This window comes from Canis lupus, chromosome 3, assembly GCF_048164855.1.
Source record: "Canis lupus baileyi chromosome 3, mCanLup2.hap1, whole genome shotgun sequence".
Lineage (NCBI taxonomy): Eukaryota > Metazoa > Chordata > Mammalia > Carnivora > Canidae > Canis > Canis lupus.
Genome location: NC_132840.1, coordinates 20,608,157 through 20,626,942, shown reverse-complemented (window position 1 = coordinate 20,626,942; position 18,786 = coordinate 20,608,157). Strand labels below are relative to the sequence as shown.

Here is an 18,786-nt window from a genome sequence, read left to right as displayed (position 1 = left end):
AACCACCACAAGCAGCAGCGAGTTTGCTGGGGCGCTCGTCCCTGATGCGCTCAACTACGGGAGAGCACCTGTTCCGGCAGGTGCGCCTCTCTCCTCACCTGCCGACCACCTGCAGCTGGGTGCGGTTTAAGGCAGCACTGCACGGAGGCCACGGGGTGTGATGGCCATTCTCCCTTGCTTCCAAGTGCCCACCCACCCCCATACTTGCATGCTCTCCAACTCCAGCACCCAGGTCCTGACTTGGGGGAGGGACACCCCCTTCCCCTCTGCCCCTTCCTCAGGACAAACTTTCGAGCCCAGACCTTCATGCGGCAGCAACAGCTGCCGACACTTGGCAGGGAGTTCCCACCCCGCCAGAGACCCAACCGTGAAGACGCCAAACTGCAAGGGAGGGAGGCATCCAGGCTGCCCAGGGCCCAGCACGGTCCCATCCTCTGTTGCACCTCTTCTCCGTCCACACGCAGGACCCCTGGGCACCAGCATTTGTGTGTGTGGGGCAGTCTCCTGGGCTGGGGGCGGGTGGTCACTGAGGGAGGGGCTCACAGCGGAAGGGCAGTGACTCTGGGAGAGGCAGACCCCACACTTCCACCCTCAGCCTCAGCAACTTCCTTCCACCTGGGCACACCTGCCGAGCTCCTGCAAGGACCTCCACCACCCCCTCCTCAACCATCTCAGCCCAGCTCCCGCTGCTCCTTAAAGGAGCCACACCTGTGGGGTGGGGGCCGTGGGAGTCAGAGGGAAGGAAGCCCCCAGCCCCTCAGCACAGACCCCCTTCTATTCCAGCCACTCTGCAATCAAAGTCCCTACAAGCCCACGTGGCACCCCTGTGTGGATTAGAAAGAGATGCCCCTTCCTGGTCAGGAGGGAGGAGGGATTGGGCAGAGGGAGAGAATCTCCAGCAGACTCCTTATTGCACGAACCTTGATCCCAGGACCCCGAGATCACGACCTGAGCTGAAATCAAGAGTCGACGCTCAACCAACGGAGCCAGCCAGGCGCCCCCATTCTTGTATTTTAAAGGCTCGGGATGATCTAGCTCTGCTCCCACAAGCTCTGCAGGGGCTCCCAGTAGAGCGGAAGTAGAAGCTCAGCGGAGGGACAGCCTTGCACCTTGCCTCGGTTTCCCGCCCCGTCTCCCCTCTGGCCCAGCAGGCACACGGTGTCAGGGGCGGGGAGGGGGGGATATGAATGTGCAAACTCCCCGCTGCCTCACATCCGGGCTCCACTTTCAGAGTCACAGAGGGAAATGGGTTTGTAAGTCTCAAATATAAGAATCCCCTGTCCCCAGACACAGCCGCCCCGCCCCGCCCCTGCACACCCAGAAAAGACCACGTGGAAAGGACTTCCCGGTACCAGCTGCGTAGTACGCAAGTTCTCCGCTGGCTCTTTCTAGTCTGTGAAAAAGAGGACGCTTCCCTGGTTTCCTCTGACAAGACTGCTGAGAAAAACAAGGAAGCACCACGGAGAATCACGGACGACACGTGGGCCTCTTTCTACGCAATTTTCACAAGACTCCCATTTCACGGAGCGGTAAACCGAGGCACAGAACCGCTAAAGGTATCACAACTGGTGTTAGAACCTCAGCCAACGGGCCCCCAAGCCCATGCTCTCACGCCAACCCGGGGCAGAGTCTTCTGGCCAGAAGACCCCCACCGCGCCCCCTAACCCCCCCCCCCCCCCCCCCCGCCCAGGGCTGTGTGCAAGAGCTGAGGCCATGCCTGCACTCAGTGGAAGCGGCGGTGATTGATTGGTCACGGTGGCCACGGGCACAGCGCGGGGGGTGGCGGGGGATCTCTCTGCTTCCAGCTCCTCCGGCCTCCAGGTTCCTCCATCCCCTCTGCCCTCGGGAGAGCAGGCGTTGGGACGCCCACTGGGCCTCCCGAGCACAGTCCTCTCGGCTGACATTTACCTTGAATGTCCTACCACAGCCCTAATGAACCCAGATCCGCTAATGAGGGAAGTAACATCTCCTACCCAGGCCTCTGTAGCATCAGAGGAGCAGGCCTGGCGCCCCTCCCTCCCAGCAAGGACCCGAGGAGCGTTTGCAGGTGTCTTCACTAATTAGCATGAGCTCAGCCTCTGTCACGGTGACCTTTCAAATGCCAGGAGTCTGCATGTCCATGTCCCTGGAGAGACACGCACTCTGGCGCTCAGCCTTCCGCTGGACGCCACATGCCACCGTCTGGGCTTCATGCCCCAGGCGTGGGCAGACCCTGACCCCCAGCCTCCCCTAGGAGTGACGACGGGGCTATCTCAATGAAGAAACCCGAGCCCTGGGAGCTGCCAGCACAGGCCAGACCCGAGTGCCTGGCCCTGGGATCCCAGAAGCTTGTCCAGGAGGCCACACCCCACCTTGCACCCCCGGGTCGCTCCTGTGGGTGCCTGGGACAGGGTGGGCACCCATCTGTGTTAAACTGCTCAGTGTGTGCGCGCTGTGTGCAGCTCTGGCTGCACCTGCGTCCACACCTACTCCTAACCCCCAACCCACACGCGTTCTCAAATGGGGCCGGGCGGCATCAGAACTGCCTGCGTGGCTCCCCAGCCAAGGATCTGCAGTCCTGCACCTGCGAGCTCTGGGGCTGGCTTTTGTCATCTCTAGAAAGAGGGTGATGCTTCTGATCCCAGCAGCAGCACCGTAAAGCCCCAATGAGGTCGATGAGTGGGTGCTCGGTGGCCGCCGGCAGCCCCCCCAGACACAGCAACTCCCCAGGGAGCACAGGTGCGAACCCAAAACCTGTTGGCAAACCATGGTGTCCGAGCCCACAGGTGGCACGAGTGCCTGGACTCCGTGCTAGCTCCACCAGGGCCCTCTGAGAGAGGTCCCAGCGTCATCATGCCCACTTACAGATGGGGAGACTGAGGCCTGAGATCACAGAGCTGGCAAGTGTCAGTGCCAGGACTCGAACGCGGCAGTCCCTGTGACAGAGAAGGGATTCCACCTGCTTACAGGCCCTGGAAGCTCCCCTGGAACCCACATCACATGCCCACATCAACCCTGGTGACAGCCTCCCAGGGGTCCTCACGGTGGCTGGGAAGGCCTGAAGTCCAGGAGGATGGGCCCAGCCTCTGTGGGGGCTGCAGAGCCACGTCGAGGGACCTCCACAGCTGTGCTCAGGGGGTAGAAACACGGCCTCTGACAGGGCAACAGGTGACGAGGAGGAGTCCCCATCTTTGCCTGAAGGGAGGCCAGTGCGCCACCCACACCTCCCACAACAAGCAGGTGCATGAGGCACCCAGGTCCACACGTGCCGTATGTCCAGCAGTACCACAGAGACACGGCCATGCGGACAGCCGCCATGGGGGGCCCCCCCCGGCCAGACTCACGCTGCACCCCGCGGCCGTGCACAGCCGCGCTCAGCGAGGAACAGACCTGATACCTGGAAGCCTACAGACGCTGGCTGAGGACCCACTGGGTGCCGGGCATCAGGCCCATGACAGTGACAAGCTCCGATTCCTACCGGCCAGGGGCTCACGATCTGCCCAGGGGGCCTGGCCAGCAGGTGAAGGTGACCACACAGCCCCTGGTGGCTGCGCTCTGAAGATGCCACAGAGACGCCCGTGTCAGGGATGAAGCCCCTCGGCCCCCTGCTTGAAGCTCAGAGGCTGTTTGGGCCTAGAGGCCACAACTGCTTCTTGAGGTCACTGGAGGCCCCCCACATCCCTCTCCCTCCTTCCTGCTCCAAATGGAACTGCTGCTGAGAGTCCCGTGTCCCAAGAGACCTGGGAGGCAAGGGGGCAAGGGATAGAGACCCTGAGGCCCTGATTCCAGGCCAGGCTTATGTACCCCCAGCCCCCAAGGCCTCATGTTCTAGCTCTCAACACCGGGGTGGGGGAAGGGTCAGCAGTAACCCCCAGGGTCAGAGGGACAGGGTGCTGGGGACCCAGGTTAGCGCTGCCACCATCACCTCCAGCCATGCAGGAGAGGTGCTGGGCCCCAGGGCCATCTGCTCCCCACCTGCTCACATCTCCTCCCTACATTTTCCCAAGAGCCAAGAAAACAGGCAGGTTAAGCGTTAGCACCCCACTTTAGAGATGAGAAGCCTGAGGCCTGCAGAGGGACTGTCTTGGCTAAAGCCCACGGAGAGCTGCTCTGGCCCCAGGAATGAGGACCACGGTGTTTACATGAATTTGTGCTGCTCCTTGTTGCAACTGTCAGGCTTGGGGGGCGTTGGGAAACGTGGTCATTCTCAGGTCCCCACCTTCCTTGTACGGGAGAGATTGTTGAAGTCAGGAGAGGTGCCGTGTCATGAACTTAGTGGCCATGACCATGTGCCACTCACATCATTAGGGAGGATGCCTGACGTGGGGAAAGGTCCAGGCGTCTGCAGCACAAGCTCCACAGCCTTCAGGCAGTTGGGTGACCCTGAGCAAGTCACTGACACCCTCTGGGCCACTACGGAATCATCAGGACAGGAGCAACAGCACCGAGTATATTAGGTGGTGGTGAGGAAGACCTGTGCCAGGGCCTGGGCAGGGCCTGGAGTGAGGCTGAGGGCTTCCTTCAAGGGTGCTCCCTAGGCACCCCCTACCCGGGCTGCTCCAGCCCAGCCCAGCGGCATGAGGGCTGAAGTACACCAAGCACCTACTACGTGCAAGACATCCTGGCATCACAGACACCAACTCCTTGAATCCCCGTGGCATCCCTACCAAGCAGGAACTATGTGAATTCCACTGTGAGACAGGGAAACTGAGGCACAGGGCAGAGCCAGGATTCGGCTTTCTGACTTCAGAAACCATCACGTACAAGGCGGTCCATGTCCCAAGCCCGGGTCCCTGCCCCCAAAGCGTGAGGATAGAAAGAGCCAGGACCTTGTTCAGGGGACAGCCTGGGAGGGAAACTCACCATTTTTGTCCGCCCGGCGGAAAATCTGCAGAGAAGAGAAGTGGAGTCAGCCTGGGCCCCAGAGGGGCAGGCGCCCTCCAGTGACTCCCAACTCATCTTGAGATCCCACGCCTGGGGGTGGTGCAGGGGGACCTGGGAAGCTGAGCAGCCCCTCCCCCAGGAGGCCCCCGCTGGGATCCAGGGCAGGAGGGATGCTTCAGGCACAGCCTTCCCAGGCGCCTGCGAGGAAGCAGCACCCACTCTTCTTCTGTGCCGACATGCGCACACACACGTGGACACACACGCTCACACCGATCCACATGCTTGCGGGTGTGCTTGCAGAGCCAGCAGTCCACGCGGCCTCACCCACTGTGCTACGCTCAGTCACACAATGGGAATCTGTGTCCCACGGACACAACCACACGCCTCATACCGCTGCACCCCTCTCGGAAGCCCGTGGGAGCCCCGATTTCCCCCCACGGAGGTTGGTTTAGTGTCAACAGAGAGGTCTGCTAAGGGAACCTCCAGGCCTGGCAACTGGGCCAGCCAGGGGCAGCACTGGATTATTTTTCAGGTGGGGGAGTGGGTGGAAGCAGGCCGTGAAGAGCTCAGAAAGCCAGCTGCAGGTGCCAGGTTCTGGCTGCATGGGGAGGGGGTGGGGGAGGGATGGGGGAGTGACAGCCACCCCCCCCAAACCTGAGCTGAGACCAGATAAGTCCTCCTGGTATTTTTAGAAGAAGGTGAGCCACGGTGAACAGAAGGAGCAGGGGGAGGCACTAACCCCTCTGACCATCTGACCTTTGGTGCTTGCCCTGGGGCCAAGGACAGATGTCCCCCCCATCCCTTCAAGTACTCGAGACTGTGACAAACTGAAGCAGCAGCTCAGAAAGGGCTTCCTACACATCACCCCCCTCTTCCCTCAGCTGAAACCCTAGCTGGGGGTGCTCGAGCAGGAGCTGCCGTGGCTGGGGCAGAAGGGAGACTAGCAGAGCACCCATTGCCCGCCTGGGCACTCCACACCCCAGCTCCCCACTGCAAAGTTCTCTGGGGCTGGGGTCCCCCCCGCAGGTGCCCACACTGGCCACGCCAAGCAAGTGAATGGTGCAGACCACCTAAGGTGGCTCCAGGAGTCCGCTCCCCACCCCCACTCATCGCTCCATCTCCTAGATAGAGGAGTCTCGGAGCGCACCCGCACCCGCACCAGGAGGACCCCGAGCCTCCTGCCCGCACTGCTGGGAACGGGAAGGGTCTGGACAGGGCTTCCCTGCAAGGGTGGCCCCGGTTTTCCCCGCACGAACTCTGTGGGGGACCTGAGAGAGGATCTGGCTGTGCAAGAGTGTGTGTGCGTGTGCGCGTGCCTGCATGTCTCTGGGGGCAGCCTCCAGCACCCCACCGCCCAGCTCCCCCTTCCCTGCCCAGCCCTCTCTGCCCAGGGCCAACTGTGGGTTCCAGGAGAGAGGAAGGAAGGGGGAGAGGAGATCCACGCTCCCCCTAACAATCAGACCTGCAGACACAACTGTCCCAGAAGCCCCAGGAGCCCAGGACCCTCCCCGGGACAAGCACGTCCTGTGGCCGCGGCCAGGCTGTCGGGAGGTGGGGTGGTGCCCGGGGCAGGGCCCCCACCGCCTCGCCCTCCCCGACGCCCCCTCCCCCAGCGGTCCGCCCTGCAGAAGCTTCCTCCCACTCCTGGGGAGAGGGCGGGGGGGCGGGGGGAGGTGGGCTTCCCAGAGGGGGGTGGCTCGGCTCCCGGGCGGATGGGTGGGGGTTGAGCCACCCCGGGCGTGAAGGGCTGAAGGGCTGACGCGGCTCAGGCTGGAGGGTCCAGGCTCCGCAGACGGGGGTGGCCCCGATCCGCTGAGAGGGGGGACAGGAGGGGGCTTCGCTTTCCAAGAGCTGCTGGCTGCGGGGAGGGGGCTTTGGGGCGGGAACACGCGGGCTCCGGGTCCGCGGCCAGGATGGGTCGGGGCACCGGAGCCTGGGGCCGGGCGGGAGGGGGTGTCGGAGAAGTAGTGACTGGGGCGGGGTGGAGAGGAGGGGGCGGGAGGCGGCAGGGGCGGGAGGGGGAGGGTGGGGCGAGGGCGCAGCCGGGACCGAGGGAGGGGGGCGGTGGCCGGGTCGAAGGGTCGCGGCTCGGAGCAGGTGCAGGTGGGGATCCCGAGCCGGGGCGGAGGGGGCGTGGGGGCAGGGGAGGGGCGTGCGGGCGCGGGGGCGCGGGGCGGGGGGCGCGGGGCGGGGGGCGGGGGGCGCGGGGCGGGCGCGGGGTCCGGGGGCCGCCGGCGCGTACTCACGTCCAGGATGACCGCGGTGCCCCCGCGCGGGGAGCCGGGGCCGGGGGCGGCGGGGCCGGGGGCGGCGGGGGCGGCGGGGGCGGCGGGGGCGAGCGGCGCCCGGGGCTCGCCCATCCTGGCGCCCACCCAGCGCAGCAGCCCGCCCAGCGCCCGGCCCTGCGGCGGCGGCTCCCGGAGCAGCCTGTGCGCGCCGGCCCTGCACAGGCGCGCCGCCCGCTCGCACATCGCGCCCGCCCGCGCCGCCCGGAAGCCCGCCGACCCCCGCCCGGCCCGCGGCCCGCCCCCGCGCGCCCCCTCCCCGCCCCGCCGCCCCGCCCCGCCTCCCTCGGCCCCGCGGCCGCGGCCACCGCGGGGGGGGCGCTCGCCCGGACCCCGGCCACGTGCCCGCGTCCCCCGCCCCGCCCCGCCCCGCCCCGCCCCGGCGCCGCGGCAGGGGCCAACCGCGGGGGGCGCTGCGGGCCCGGACCCAGCCCGCGCACGGAAGGGGCGCCCGGGAGGCCTGGGGTCGGGGCGTCGGGCTGCGCGGGCGGGCCTCGCCCGGGGCCGCCCCCTCCCGGAGCCCCCGAGGCCCCCCCGCGGCGCCGACGCAGGGGCCGGAGCGCAGGTGTCCGGCGAGCCCGGGGCGCCCCCTGCTGGCGGCAGCTCCAGGAACCGGCGCCCCCGCGCTCGGCCTCCCCCGCCCGCCCGCCCGGGGCCTGCGAGCCCCCCAACCCTGCCGCAGCCGAGCGCCCGGCCGGCGCCCCAGCACCCTCTTCCCCTCACGCCCCACCCACCACCATCCACCTGTCCAAAGGATGAGTGAGGGCCCGTGCCAGGTGCTGGGTTCCACTAATGGGACTGCGGGGGGGCGGGGGGGGGGCTGTCCTCGGCCTCCTGGAACCTACGTCCAAGTGGGCAGAGTCGGCTGCGGGAGCGATTCCGTAGACAAACGAACTATTACTTCTGAACGCCCGGGAACCTTGGGCCACCAACGGGACTGCCCTGGTGACGGAGGAGGCTGCCTGGAGGAAGTGGCCCTTAGGTGACCGCAATGGAAGAGGAGTTAGAGAGAAGAGTAAAGTGTCCTGGGTGGGAGACCCGCCCCTGCAAAGGCCCTGTGGCCGGCGCGAGCTGAGGGAGCATGAAGGACTGAAGAGACAGTGAGACCAGGAGGGAGCGTGGGAGACAGGGGCCAGGCTGGAGGGGTGGGCAGGGCTGTGAAGGCCCCCCCAGCATACCCTTCCCCCCACACACCCTCCCCTCACGTCCCTAACACAGCTGTACCCAGACTTGGACACCATCCCTTATCACAAAACTCCCCATCCCAAGGACCTCCCACATGGCCCTGTGCTTCCCGGGGCACCCAGCCCCCTCCCCACACACAGAATCCTCAGACACGGGAGTGGAGGCAGGTACTGGGTTTAATTGGAACCTGATTCTGGAAGCAGTAGAGCCTGGAGTCCTCTTGGCTCAGCTGGCCCTGGTGACCCCAGCTCTTACCAGCAGCTTTCACCCTAAATCACTGCCCCCCCTGGCCTGCAGCATCTGTTCCCACCCTGGTACTAGTCTGAGTCCCGGCAGCCTGGGCTCCCCACTCCTCTTCATCCAAGAGGCCCGTCGCCTGGGCTCACGGCCCCTCCTGTCTCCTGCCAGGAGAGGCCCCCTTCCCTCACTGGGGCGTCCAGCAGGGCCGTGGTCATCTCCCTTCCTCTTTAGGGCCTGGGTACGAGGATGCCAGGCCAGGTGCTAGGGCGGCTTCCTGGCCTCCTTCCTCAGCAGGGAGCTGGCCACTGCCAGGGCCCCACCCTGCACAAACCGCACAAAGTTGTCCCCAGCCAGGGGCCCCACGGCGTACAGGCCCTCCTGCTGGGTGCTCTGGTAAGTAAAAGGGTCCACGTCGATGGGGTTCCTTTTGGCGCTCAGTGGTAGGTCGGGGTCCACGGCCAGGTTGGCGCCGGCCCCGGGGAGGAAGGACAGGTCCGGGTGGGAGCCGATGAGCACCAGCACCAGGGCAACGCCAAAGACCTTCTGGAGGCCCTGGGCGTCCCGGAACACGGCCTGGCGGTCCTCCTTGAGGAGCAGCAGCTGGTGCTCGGGGAGGCTGCGGTAGCCCTCGTAGGGGCTGGGCGACAGGATGGACTGCTCCCGCATCATCTGATGCACCTTGTGGTACTCGGGGTACAGCATCTTGGGCAGCTGGTTGAAGACCAGGCCGGGGTCATCCACGGAGCGGCGGAAGGCGTGGATCACGGGGATGTTGTAGTGGCGGGCGTAGAGGACCGCGTCGGCGGCCGACAGCCCAGCGCCGACGATGAGGACAGGGTCCGAGGCCGGGGTCACCGTTCCGGCCCTTGTGGCCGCCTCCAGGGCCGAAAGCTCGTAGTGGACGAAGGGCAGGGCCTCCCCGGGGATGCCCAGGCGCGCCGGGCTGTCGGACGTGCCCGTGGCCAGGACCACGTTGCGGGCACATAGGGAGAAGGGCTGCTGGCTCTGGTCCTCCGTGGTCAGGACGCCGCTCACCTGGAAGAGGGGGCTGGGGGCCGGAGCCCCGGAGCCACCAGACACAGGTGTCCCCCACTCCACGGCCGTGACCACGGCACCGGACACAAAGTTGTGACCCAGGCCCTTCTTGGTCACGTAGTCCCTGTAGTAGTGAGCGATGTCCCCAGCCGTGGCTCGGCTGTTACGAAGACCTCTGAAGGGAAGGATTCAGGGGGGCGGGTGTCAGAGAGCAGACCTGGGGTGGAGGGCCACAGTTGGGGGTGACCAGGCCGGCGGCTGGACTGTGGCTCTGCCTCCCCCGCTGTGGGACTTAGTTTACCCCCTCGGAGCCTGCAGCTCGTCATGTGTGAAACAGAACTAATGCAGGTTCCTCAGTAGGGTGGGGTTGAGACTGTGGTCTCTAAAGCCAGGTGGCCTGGGTTCAAATCCTGCTGGTGAGCTACGTGCCTGAAACACTCCATGCCTCAGTTTCCTCATTTGCACACGGGGATGATGGTGGTGACAGAGCGATTTCACGCGGCTGTTGAGGGTCGGCTGTGATGTGCACAGAAATCTTAGGATAGAAGCTGCCAGGTGGTGGGTGGCAGGGAAGAGTCAGCCACTGGTCCTACCTCCAAAGACTAATTACGCATCTACACGAAGGTGCTAGGCTTCCATCTCCCCCAAGCTCGGAAACAGGTAAGGCTGCTCTACGGAGTTGGCGGTAGAGAGTGGCTCCCCCGGGGTGGGAGGAAGGGGGCCGTGATGGGGACGGTAAGAGCAGGGCTGCGGGGGGCAGGGGGCCTAGTTCTTGCTTCTGGGCAGCTGCGGTGCAGGTGTGTGCACTTTGAGGCACTGCAACCACCTGTGTGCGCTGGAGTCATGCACTTTCCTCTAGGAAAGACTGTATTTCAACCAACAGGTTCACTTCAAAACAACCCGTGCAAAGCACTGGGCATAGTCCCCTGCACGCACAGCCGCAGCAGACTGTTATTATCGGGCTTGCTACTCTTGTTTTCACTTTTACTGCTGCTCCTCCCAGGGCAATGACCGCAGGGCCAGTGTCTCCAGGTGCCTGAGCTACGGGCTTCGGCATGATCTCAGCTCCTCCGTCTACCTGGGTGACCTGGGACGCGTTACCTACTCTAACCACGGACGTGTTGTTAAGGGCGATCCTACGTGGGGCGCCTGGGTGGCGCAGTCGGTGAGTGCCTGACTCTTGGGTTTCGAACCCTGCACTGGACTCTGCACTCAGTGTGGGGTCTGCTTGTCTCTCTCTCTCTCTCTCTCTCTCTCTCTCTCTCAATTTAAAAAACACAGAGAATCCTACATGACACCCAACAGGACCAACAGTAGCACCAACTCACATCGCATCCCCCAAGGCCACGCCACGCAGCCCAGCCCGCCGGTCTGCTCCTGAAACTGGAACTCTGCTTTCTGTGGGTTTGTCACTTTCCCCTCTCTGAGTAAAAACTGTTCCAGAGAACGGTCCTAAGGTGCGACATCTAGGGTTCTTTCTAAGAAGCAAAGCCGCAGGACTGGGGGTAGGGGGGCTTTGGAGTCCTGGCGGCACCAGGAGGGCAGGGAGTGTGGCTGCCGTGGGTGTGGCCCGGCGCACAGGAGCAGGAGCAGATGTGCTTGATGGGGAATATTATGTGGCCCCGTAAAAGACAGTTGCAAACGCTGTCTTCACCATGTGAAACCCTTATGCCTGAACGTTAAATTTGAAAGTGAAATATAAAAGTATGTCTACGATTAAAATTTCAGTTCCTGTCGCTCTGTTGACACATCCCCACACTAGCCTGGGTATCTTCCTGCCAAGTCTGCAGGGACACAAAGTCTTTGTGAAACTGAGTTGCTGGGTGGGGACGACCAGCCTGTGTCATGGCACCTGGGGTCGGAGGGAACAGGGTCACACAAGGTCAGCCACCACCCAAGTGGCAACCCTGCACCCACCCCCCCTGGAGCACCGGGGAACTTGCTGCTTTGCTCCCCAGGATGAGCAGGGGCTGGAATTCATTTGTTCAGTGATTGGGCTTTTTCCTCCAGGAAGGTCAGACGTGTGCAGTGTGGTCATGATGGAACAGGAAACAAGGTGGAGGAGGATGGGGGGAAGGACCCCCAAACGGGACAGTGATGGGTACAGGCATGGGGTTGGGGTGAGTTGTCTTCCTTTTCTATGTGTGGTTATGTTTTTATTGCAAAAGCATTTTTTTTTTTTAAAGGAAGTGCAACCTCTTAGCTGATCTAGAAGTGGAAAGATTATTCCAGGCCAGGCTTGAGCAGGAGGAAGGGCAGCAGGGAGGCCAGAGGGCCAGGGAGCCTGGCCAGGGGCACAGAGCAGGGCCAGCCATTATGCCCTCCTTAGAGGCCGGGACGCTCCCAGGGACCACGCTGGGGAGTTACGCATCAGACTGGCAGGGTCCTGGGGTGAGTCCAGCCCCCCGTGGGCCCAGACAAGTCCTTTCCCCAGCGGAGCCTCCGTATCCCACCCTGGAGTAAGAAGAAGGGCAGGCTAGGGGAGCCTCACAGCCCCTATAGCTCTGGCTCCTGAGCTGCATGTGGGTGTGGGCCCCGCTCATCCCTGTCCACCCCGGGCTTTCCAGAGCCTCCTCACCTTCGCTTCCTGCACATCCACTCCTTGACCTGCAGGTCTGGGAGCCCCATCCACTGGCCTTGGCTAAGAGTCACCATGGAGCCTTCGATGGACTGAGAGCAAAAGAAGACCTTTGGTCCAGGCCTCTCCTAGCCCCAGCCCAACAAGGAGGCAGGGAGGCAGGGCATGGGAGGCCTTGACTTCAGGCCCAAAGGCCCCCTCATACTCCCCCAGCCCCCACTCACATGCCAGGCTCCCCCAGGCAGGTTCCGGCCTAGGACCATGTGGGGGATGGCTCGCTCCTTCTGGTGCTTCCAGGTGAGAACGGACTCCATGTTTCCCCCAAAGTCTGTGTCCGGGCGCAGGAGGGCATCAAAGAGCAGGGCCACAGGGCTTTGGGACCGGCCTTCAAGGCCTTCGGACAGGTAATCCAGGTCCTGGAGGTGGTGCATAGGTCAGAGGCGCTAATGGCACAAGGTTGCCCAGTCTCACACCCTCAGCCTAACATCAGGGAGGTCAGGCAAGCTTGGAAAATGCTGCCTCCCAGAAGGAGATAATGCCCATCAATGCGGTAAAGGCTCTGACAAGTCCTGCAGCTGACTTTATACATTGAGTTTTGCCAACACTTACTGGGGTAGGAGCATTTTGTCTGTGGAACTAAAGTCCCGTAGGAGGCATTTCGAAAATTGCTGATCTGGACCAGCTTACTTCCTCATCAGCCAATTTAAAGGTGGGAGGGGCTAGGAGGATGAATGATGTTGGAAGTAGAGGGAGTGGACGATGAGTGGCCTTCTGGAAGGCAAGGGGCATGGATGGAGGATTGGTGGGCCCTCTTGGGCAGGGGTGTAGCAAACCAAAGTATTTGGGCAAGATTTCTCAACTTAGGTACTACTGACGTTTGGGTAGACTCGTGCTTTGTGGTGGGCACGCTCCTGTGTACCATAGGGCGTTAAATGGTATCCCTGGGCCGGGACCCTGTGAGCCAGTGGGGCCACCACTCCAGTTGTGACAACCGACGTTGTCTCCCGATGTTGCCAAGTGTGCCCAGGAGAGCAGGTTAAGACCCACCCACCGGTCTAGGGGATGTGAGAGAAGCAGGTATGGAATTTGTTGGTCTCAAGAGATAGCCCTGGTTCCTCTTGCACAATTTCCCTGCCTGACTTTGCGGTCGTGCGTGTTCCCCATTTGGTCCTGTGTCTAACAAACGTGTGTCTTTATTTTTGCCCTGCCTGCCCCGGGTGGGCGTGTCCCGTCCCACCCCCAGAGCTCCGGCCCACCTGGTCTAGGATGGAGACCCCCGGAGCCTCCGCGAGCTTCCTCTGCAGCAGTGGGTGTGGGTGGACAGCATCCAGTCTCACATAGGGGGTGTAGCCAGACAGCAGGTAGGACAGGCAGATGCCCGAGGGGCCATTGCCTGCGGAGAGAGGTGGGGTCAGAGGGCAGTGCTTTCAGGTGCCAGAGACCACCAGCACTGAGGGCTTTGGTCTTGACCTGACTGGTTCATTGGTTTGCCCCTTATTCATAAAAATCAAACTAAAACAATAAGCCAGGGCAGCCTGGATGGCTCAGTGGTTTAGAGCCGCCTTCAGCCCAGGGTGTGATCCCGGGATTCCGGGATCAAGTCCCACGTTGGGCTCCCTGCATGGAGCCTGCTTCTCCCTCTGCCTGTGTCTCTGCCTCTCTTTCTGTTTCTCATGAATAAGTAAAATCTTAAAAAAACAAAAAACAACAACAACAAAAAACAATAAGCCAGTTGCATGTCCCTGCACTGTGCATAAGACAATAACAAAGTAACCAACGACTGTTGAGTGCCTCCTGGGTAGTACTTTAGCAACAGTGAAGTAACAGATGCTAACCACTGATGTTTCTTCCCTTTTTTTTTTTTTTAAAGATTTTTATTTATTTATTCATGAGAGACACACAGAGAGAGAGGCAGAGACACAGGCAGAGGGAGAAGCAGGCTCCATGCAGGGAGCCCGATGTGGGACTCGATCCCGGGACTCCAGGGTCACACCCCGGGCTGAAGGCGGCGCTAAACCGCTGGGCCACCGGGGCTGCCCGCACTGATGTTTCTTGACGGCCTACTATGTGCCCAGAGATTTTATTATTTTTTAAAGATTTTATTTATTTATTCATGAGAGACACAGACAGAGACGTAGAGACACAGGCGGAGGGAGAAGCAGGCTCCTTGCAGGGAGTCCGATGAGGGACTCGATCCCGGGACCTGGAATCAGGACCTGAGCCGAAGGCAGATGCTCAACCATGAGCCACCCAGGCGTCCCGTGTCCAGAGATTTTAACAACAAAATAATAAGACACGAGAGAGATGCGGCTACTGGATCGGGCCCCACATGAAGTGCATTACCTCACTGTGCCCTCCCAGTGACATTAGTGAGGTGCAGGCTGCTCTTTCCCCCCTTTCATACTTGAGGAAGCTGGGGCTCAGAGAGGTTAAGTAACTTGCTTGTGGTCACACAACAAGGTGACAGAGATTCTAAGATCACTTAAGAACTCGTCCTGTCCTCCAAAGCTGACAGTCTGGCTGGTTAGACAAGTAAAAGATTACAGTATAGATTGCTATGTGGGGGCGGGGGGTGGGAGGCTACGGAGGGGTACAAAGCCCATGTGGGGCCCCCAGTCCCCAAGCTCGAATGAGTCACACTGCTCATCTGTGGCACTTCTTGGGCATTTACCCTCAGGACATGGCTTCTATTCTTATCTGTCTTTCCCCCTGCCCCGACTTCTTATCTGGTGCTGTGAGAATAATACCCGTCGTAGGGGGCCACTGGGACAAACCATATGCAATCACTGATGTTCAACTGCTTCTGATTTACAGAAATGGCCATTTCATATGGTTCAACCTGCTGCGTGCAGAGGGGAGGGGCCACCTATCCCCCATTTTGCAGACCTGAGCACAGGAACCACATGCTTCGGCTGCGTCCCCCTACCTGGGCACCTAGCACAGTGCCAGGCAGAGGGTGAGCATGGGGACCGTTGCAGGCTGAGGACCAGACCCCGTCACCCTTCCTGGGCAACCTCAGCGGATCATCCTGCCCTGGCTTCGTGGCTTCCTGGAGGGATTCCAGGGAATGATGTTTTGCAAATTGCTAGGCCTAGCACCAGGCACGGAGTGAATGCTCAATGGCCAATTTTAAAGACCGCTCTAGGGACACCTGGATGGCTCAGCGGTTGAGCGTCTGCCGTCTGCTCAGGGCATGATCCCAGAATCTGGGATCGAGTCCACATCGGGCTCCCTGCGAGGAGCCCGCTTCTCTCTCTGCCTGTCTCTCTCTCTCTCTCTCTCTCTCTCTCATGAATAAATAAATAAAATCTTTAAAAAAAAAAAATACCGCTCTTGTAAAGAAAGGCCCGGCCTGGGCTTGCCTGGCTCCTGACCTTCCACCCTAGGGGCTCAGAGCAGCACCCTCTCTGCCCTGGGTGCACTCACCGATGATGAGGACAGGGAGGGGCTCCGAGGCGCTGGTGCCGAGGTGGTCCTTCCTCCAGTTGCTCATGGCTGTGGCTGGTGTGGAGCTCGGAGCTGGCAGCTGACCTGGGGGAAGGGGGGAGAAGAGCCACTGGGTGAGCCTGCGGTGTCATGCACTCACTTCCCATCTATAGGCTGCAGGGTGTTGGCCTGTGGTGCTCAGGGTCAAGTCCAAGGTCCTTGCTGAGGCATATCAGGCCACTCTTCTGTTCCTTCTCTCCTCCTTACACCTGTTCTATTCTAAACAAACTGCCTCCACGCCCCCCCAGCCCCGCTAGACGGGGTCCCCTCTTCCAGGCAGCCACCTCCATCTCTGGGCCTCACCCCACTCTCCCCATTTCATCAGCAGATGGTAACAGTACCCAAAGCTTATGGTACATCTTCTGTAAGGCCTCCTGTGCCCCCCTGGGGGCAAGCCCTGCCTAGCACTTTTGTGACCACCACAGCACCCACCCCCCAATCTAGCCCTCAGGTCTCTGGTGTGGCCGGGGGACTCTGGAGCCATCACCTGGCAAGGTGCTTCCTAGCTGGTGACTACAGGCCCATTCCTGCACCTCTCCGGGTCTGGTTCCTCATCTATAAAATGGGAATAATGATGCTCTCTACCCCGTAGCGTTGTTGGGGGACACAGTGAGGTAATGGCCGTGATGCACTGGCTGGAGCAAATGTGCCCCTGAGAAAGGACCGGAGCTCACTGGCTGCTCAGCGGCTCAGTTGGAACAGGTGGACTTGAAACTTTGGAAGCCAGAGTCCCTTAAGGGAAGAGGCCTGTAAACTTGCTCGTCTCTGGGACACCCGCGCCCCCTGCTGGCCACAGGCCCACATCCCATCACTCATAGGGCCCTCAACCCAGTTCTTGGGGCTGCAGGCGGGGGCAGGGTCCAGACCCACCTGCACCACGTCCCCCAAACCAGCCTCCGGCCTCACCCACTGCCCCCATCCCGTGCTGTCCTGATGGCCACAAGGCAACATCCATACGGGCGTGTGAGGAATGTGTGGCTTTTTGCACTGACCTAGCTACTTCTCACGCCCTCCTCACCCTGACCCACGCAGAAAGTACAGTCAGTTACGACCCCCCTGCACAGACGTGTCAGCTGAAGCCCAGAGAGGGCGCACAGATTGCTCAGCTGGCTTTGAAACCCAGGGCTAAGTGGTGCCGAGGCCACTGTGCGTGCCACTGGCCTGCCCCAGGGGGACCTGGGGCTCAGCCCAGGGTCTCTCTCTCTCTCTCTCTCTCTCATGCGCGCGCGCAGGAGGGAGTGGGCTGTCACATGGCCTGGACCACCCAGAGCAGCGAGGGATGGGGGCCCAGGGCCACTGCCTTCAGAATTCTTCCAGAGAAGGCAGAAAGCTGGATTTTTATGTGCATTCTCAGATTCAGAAAAGTGGGCAACTAATTCACATTATTTTAAAAAAAAAGAAAGAAAGCAATATTGAATGGTGACAAAACATGGTCACGGCCGGAATATGACATCTGATATGTGCAATGACCAGCATCTACCCCCAGGCAGGTCCCGAGCAGGTGGACAAGGAACAGCTCTCACAGTGACGACGGGCCTTTCTCCCCACACTTTACAGTTTCTAAGGGGCTCACACCTAAGTGACAGCACTGGGTCGGGCAACCCTGAGAGCTGAACCGTGTCACCTCCTCCGCTGGCAGGTGGACAGTGAGGCTCAGAGGTGAAGACACGCCGGCAAGTGGCACGGCGGGGGTGTGTGTCATGGACTCCCTCATCGGTGCTCTCAGGTGCCCTGAGCACTGCCCTCCTTGCCTCCGCTGGGGCCCGGGCCCAGGCCCATGGACGGCCTCCTCCTCCTCCTCCTCCTATCTGGGTGAGCCCCAGGTCCCCAGGAGATGAACAAGGTGGCATCAGGGACTGAGTGGCCTTCTCCACACCTGGTTCCCTGTAGGGGATGTGTTGTCTGCCCCGGGGCGAGGGTTTCGGGGTGGCACCACCACCACTTACCAACACCACAAAGGGCCAGCATTTCTGCACGTCTGTGAAGAACTGGCTAGGTGCCAAGCATGTTCTCAACGCTTTATACACATTAACTAACTAATCTTCATTTAACTGGGCTGTTATATGTACTCTTACACTCAGACCCATATTATAGATAGGGCAGTGAGGTCAGTGAGCCGGGCTCGGGAGGACAGGGTGACAGGGTGTGACAGCTTCTGCCAGAGGCTGAGCCCAGCCAGGCTGACAGCGCAGCCTACCCATCTGTCCTTGCTCACCCTTCTGCTCTGTCCCCTGTGCTGGCAAGGAGGCCACGGGCCCACGTTCAACAGTTTCTCACTACCTGCTGGGCACTGGGGGACCCTGGTGGTCCTGGGGACACTCTCTTCTGGAATTTCCCTCACAGCCCCAGGGCCCCACCTCAAGTCTCTACTGCCCTCTGGGGACCCACGTGATGGCCTTGCTGAGAGTTCCCTATGCCCTACAATTTTAATTCTCACGGCCACCCACTTCACTGATGTGAAGACTGAGGCTCAGGGAGGTGAGGCCATGCCCCCAAGGTCACAGAGCCAGTGGGTGACAGACCTAGAGTTTGACCCCCGAGGCTTGAATCCACCTGAACTCCCTAGAGCTTCCGCAAAAGGAGCATCCCCACTCTGGGCCACGCCCTCCACCTTTTCTGTCCCTTTGATGGTCCCCTCCCCCCTCTCCTGGGTGAGAGGGGCTGGCAGGAGCCCTTGGTGTCTTGTCGTGCTTCCCGGGAGCTGGAGGGTCCCATTTACCACCACGGCTTTGGGCTCCAAGTCCAGTGCTCCTTCCCGGAAGCCTCTAGATGCCATACACATGAGGTCACCACCCAGAGGTCACTTCCTGGGCAGCATCCTGAGGCCCCCCAGCAGCTGAGGGCTCTGGTTACCTTGGAAGACTGCGCACCCTCACCCCGCCAACTGACAGCCCACAGTCTGAGACCAGTTCCATTTTCATTTGTGCACTTTAGTTTTGTGGCCTGGGAACGGCCAACTCTAAATGCTAAGTTTTTGTTTGAGTCCCTCCGGGCTGAAGACGGCAAGTGCCAGCTGAAAACAGCTCAGAGGACAGACGGCCGTTCTCAGAAGCACAGAAGCACGGGGAGCTGGCAGCGCCGGCAGCTCTAAATGATGAGGTATTTCCCTGAGGC

General features: G+C 61.4%; 2 protein-coding genes across 5 annotated transcripts in view; both read right to left on the bottom strand.

The window, feature by feature from the left end:
* NECAB2 (N-terminal EF-hand calcium binding protein 2) overlaps positions 1-7,334 on the bottom strand; it is a 29,351-nt gene extending 22,017 nt beyond the window's left edge. For both annotated transcript variants that reach the window (XM_072819452.1, XM_072819453.1), the window contains exons 1-2: positions 7,110-7,334; positions 4,843-4,867 (exon numbers count right to left, since the gene is read on the bottom strand). In XM_072819452.1, the coding sequence (XP_072675553.1) occupies positions 4,843-4,867; positions 7,110-7,334 (250 nt within the window). The remainder of the gene's footprint in view (positions 1-4,842; positions 4,868-7,109) is intronic.
* Positions 7,335-8,491: 1,157 nt separating this feature from the next.
* Positions 8,492-18,786, bottom strand: part of OSGIN1 (oxidative stress induced growth inhibitor 1) — a 33,841-nt gene continuing 23,546 nt past the window's right edge. For all 3 annotated transcript variants that reach the window (XM_072819448.1, XM_072819450.1, XM_072819449.1), the window contains 5 exons: positions 15,613-15,717; positions 13,443-13,579; positions 12,411-12,602; positions 12,187-12,278; positions 8,492-9,783 (listed from right to left, as the gene is read on the bottom strand). In XM_072819448.1, coding sequence (XP_072675549.1) covers positions 8,835-9,783; positions 12,187-12,278; positions 12,411-12,602; positions 13,443-13,579; positions 15,613-15,717 — 1,475 coding nt within the window. In that variant the 3' untranslated portion in view covers positions 8,492-8,834. The remainder of the gene's footprint in view (positions 9,784-12,186; positions 12,279-12,410; positions 12,603-13,442; positions 13,580-15,612; positions 15,718-18,786) is intronic.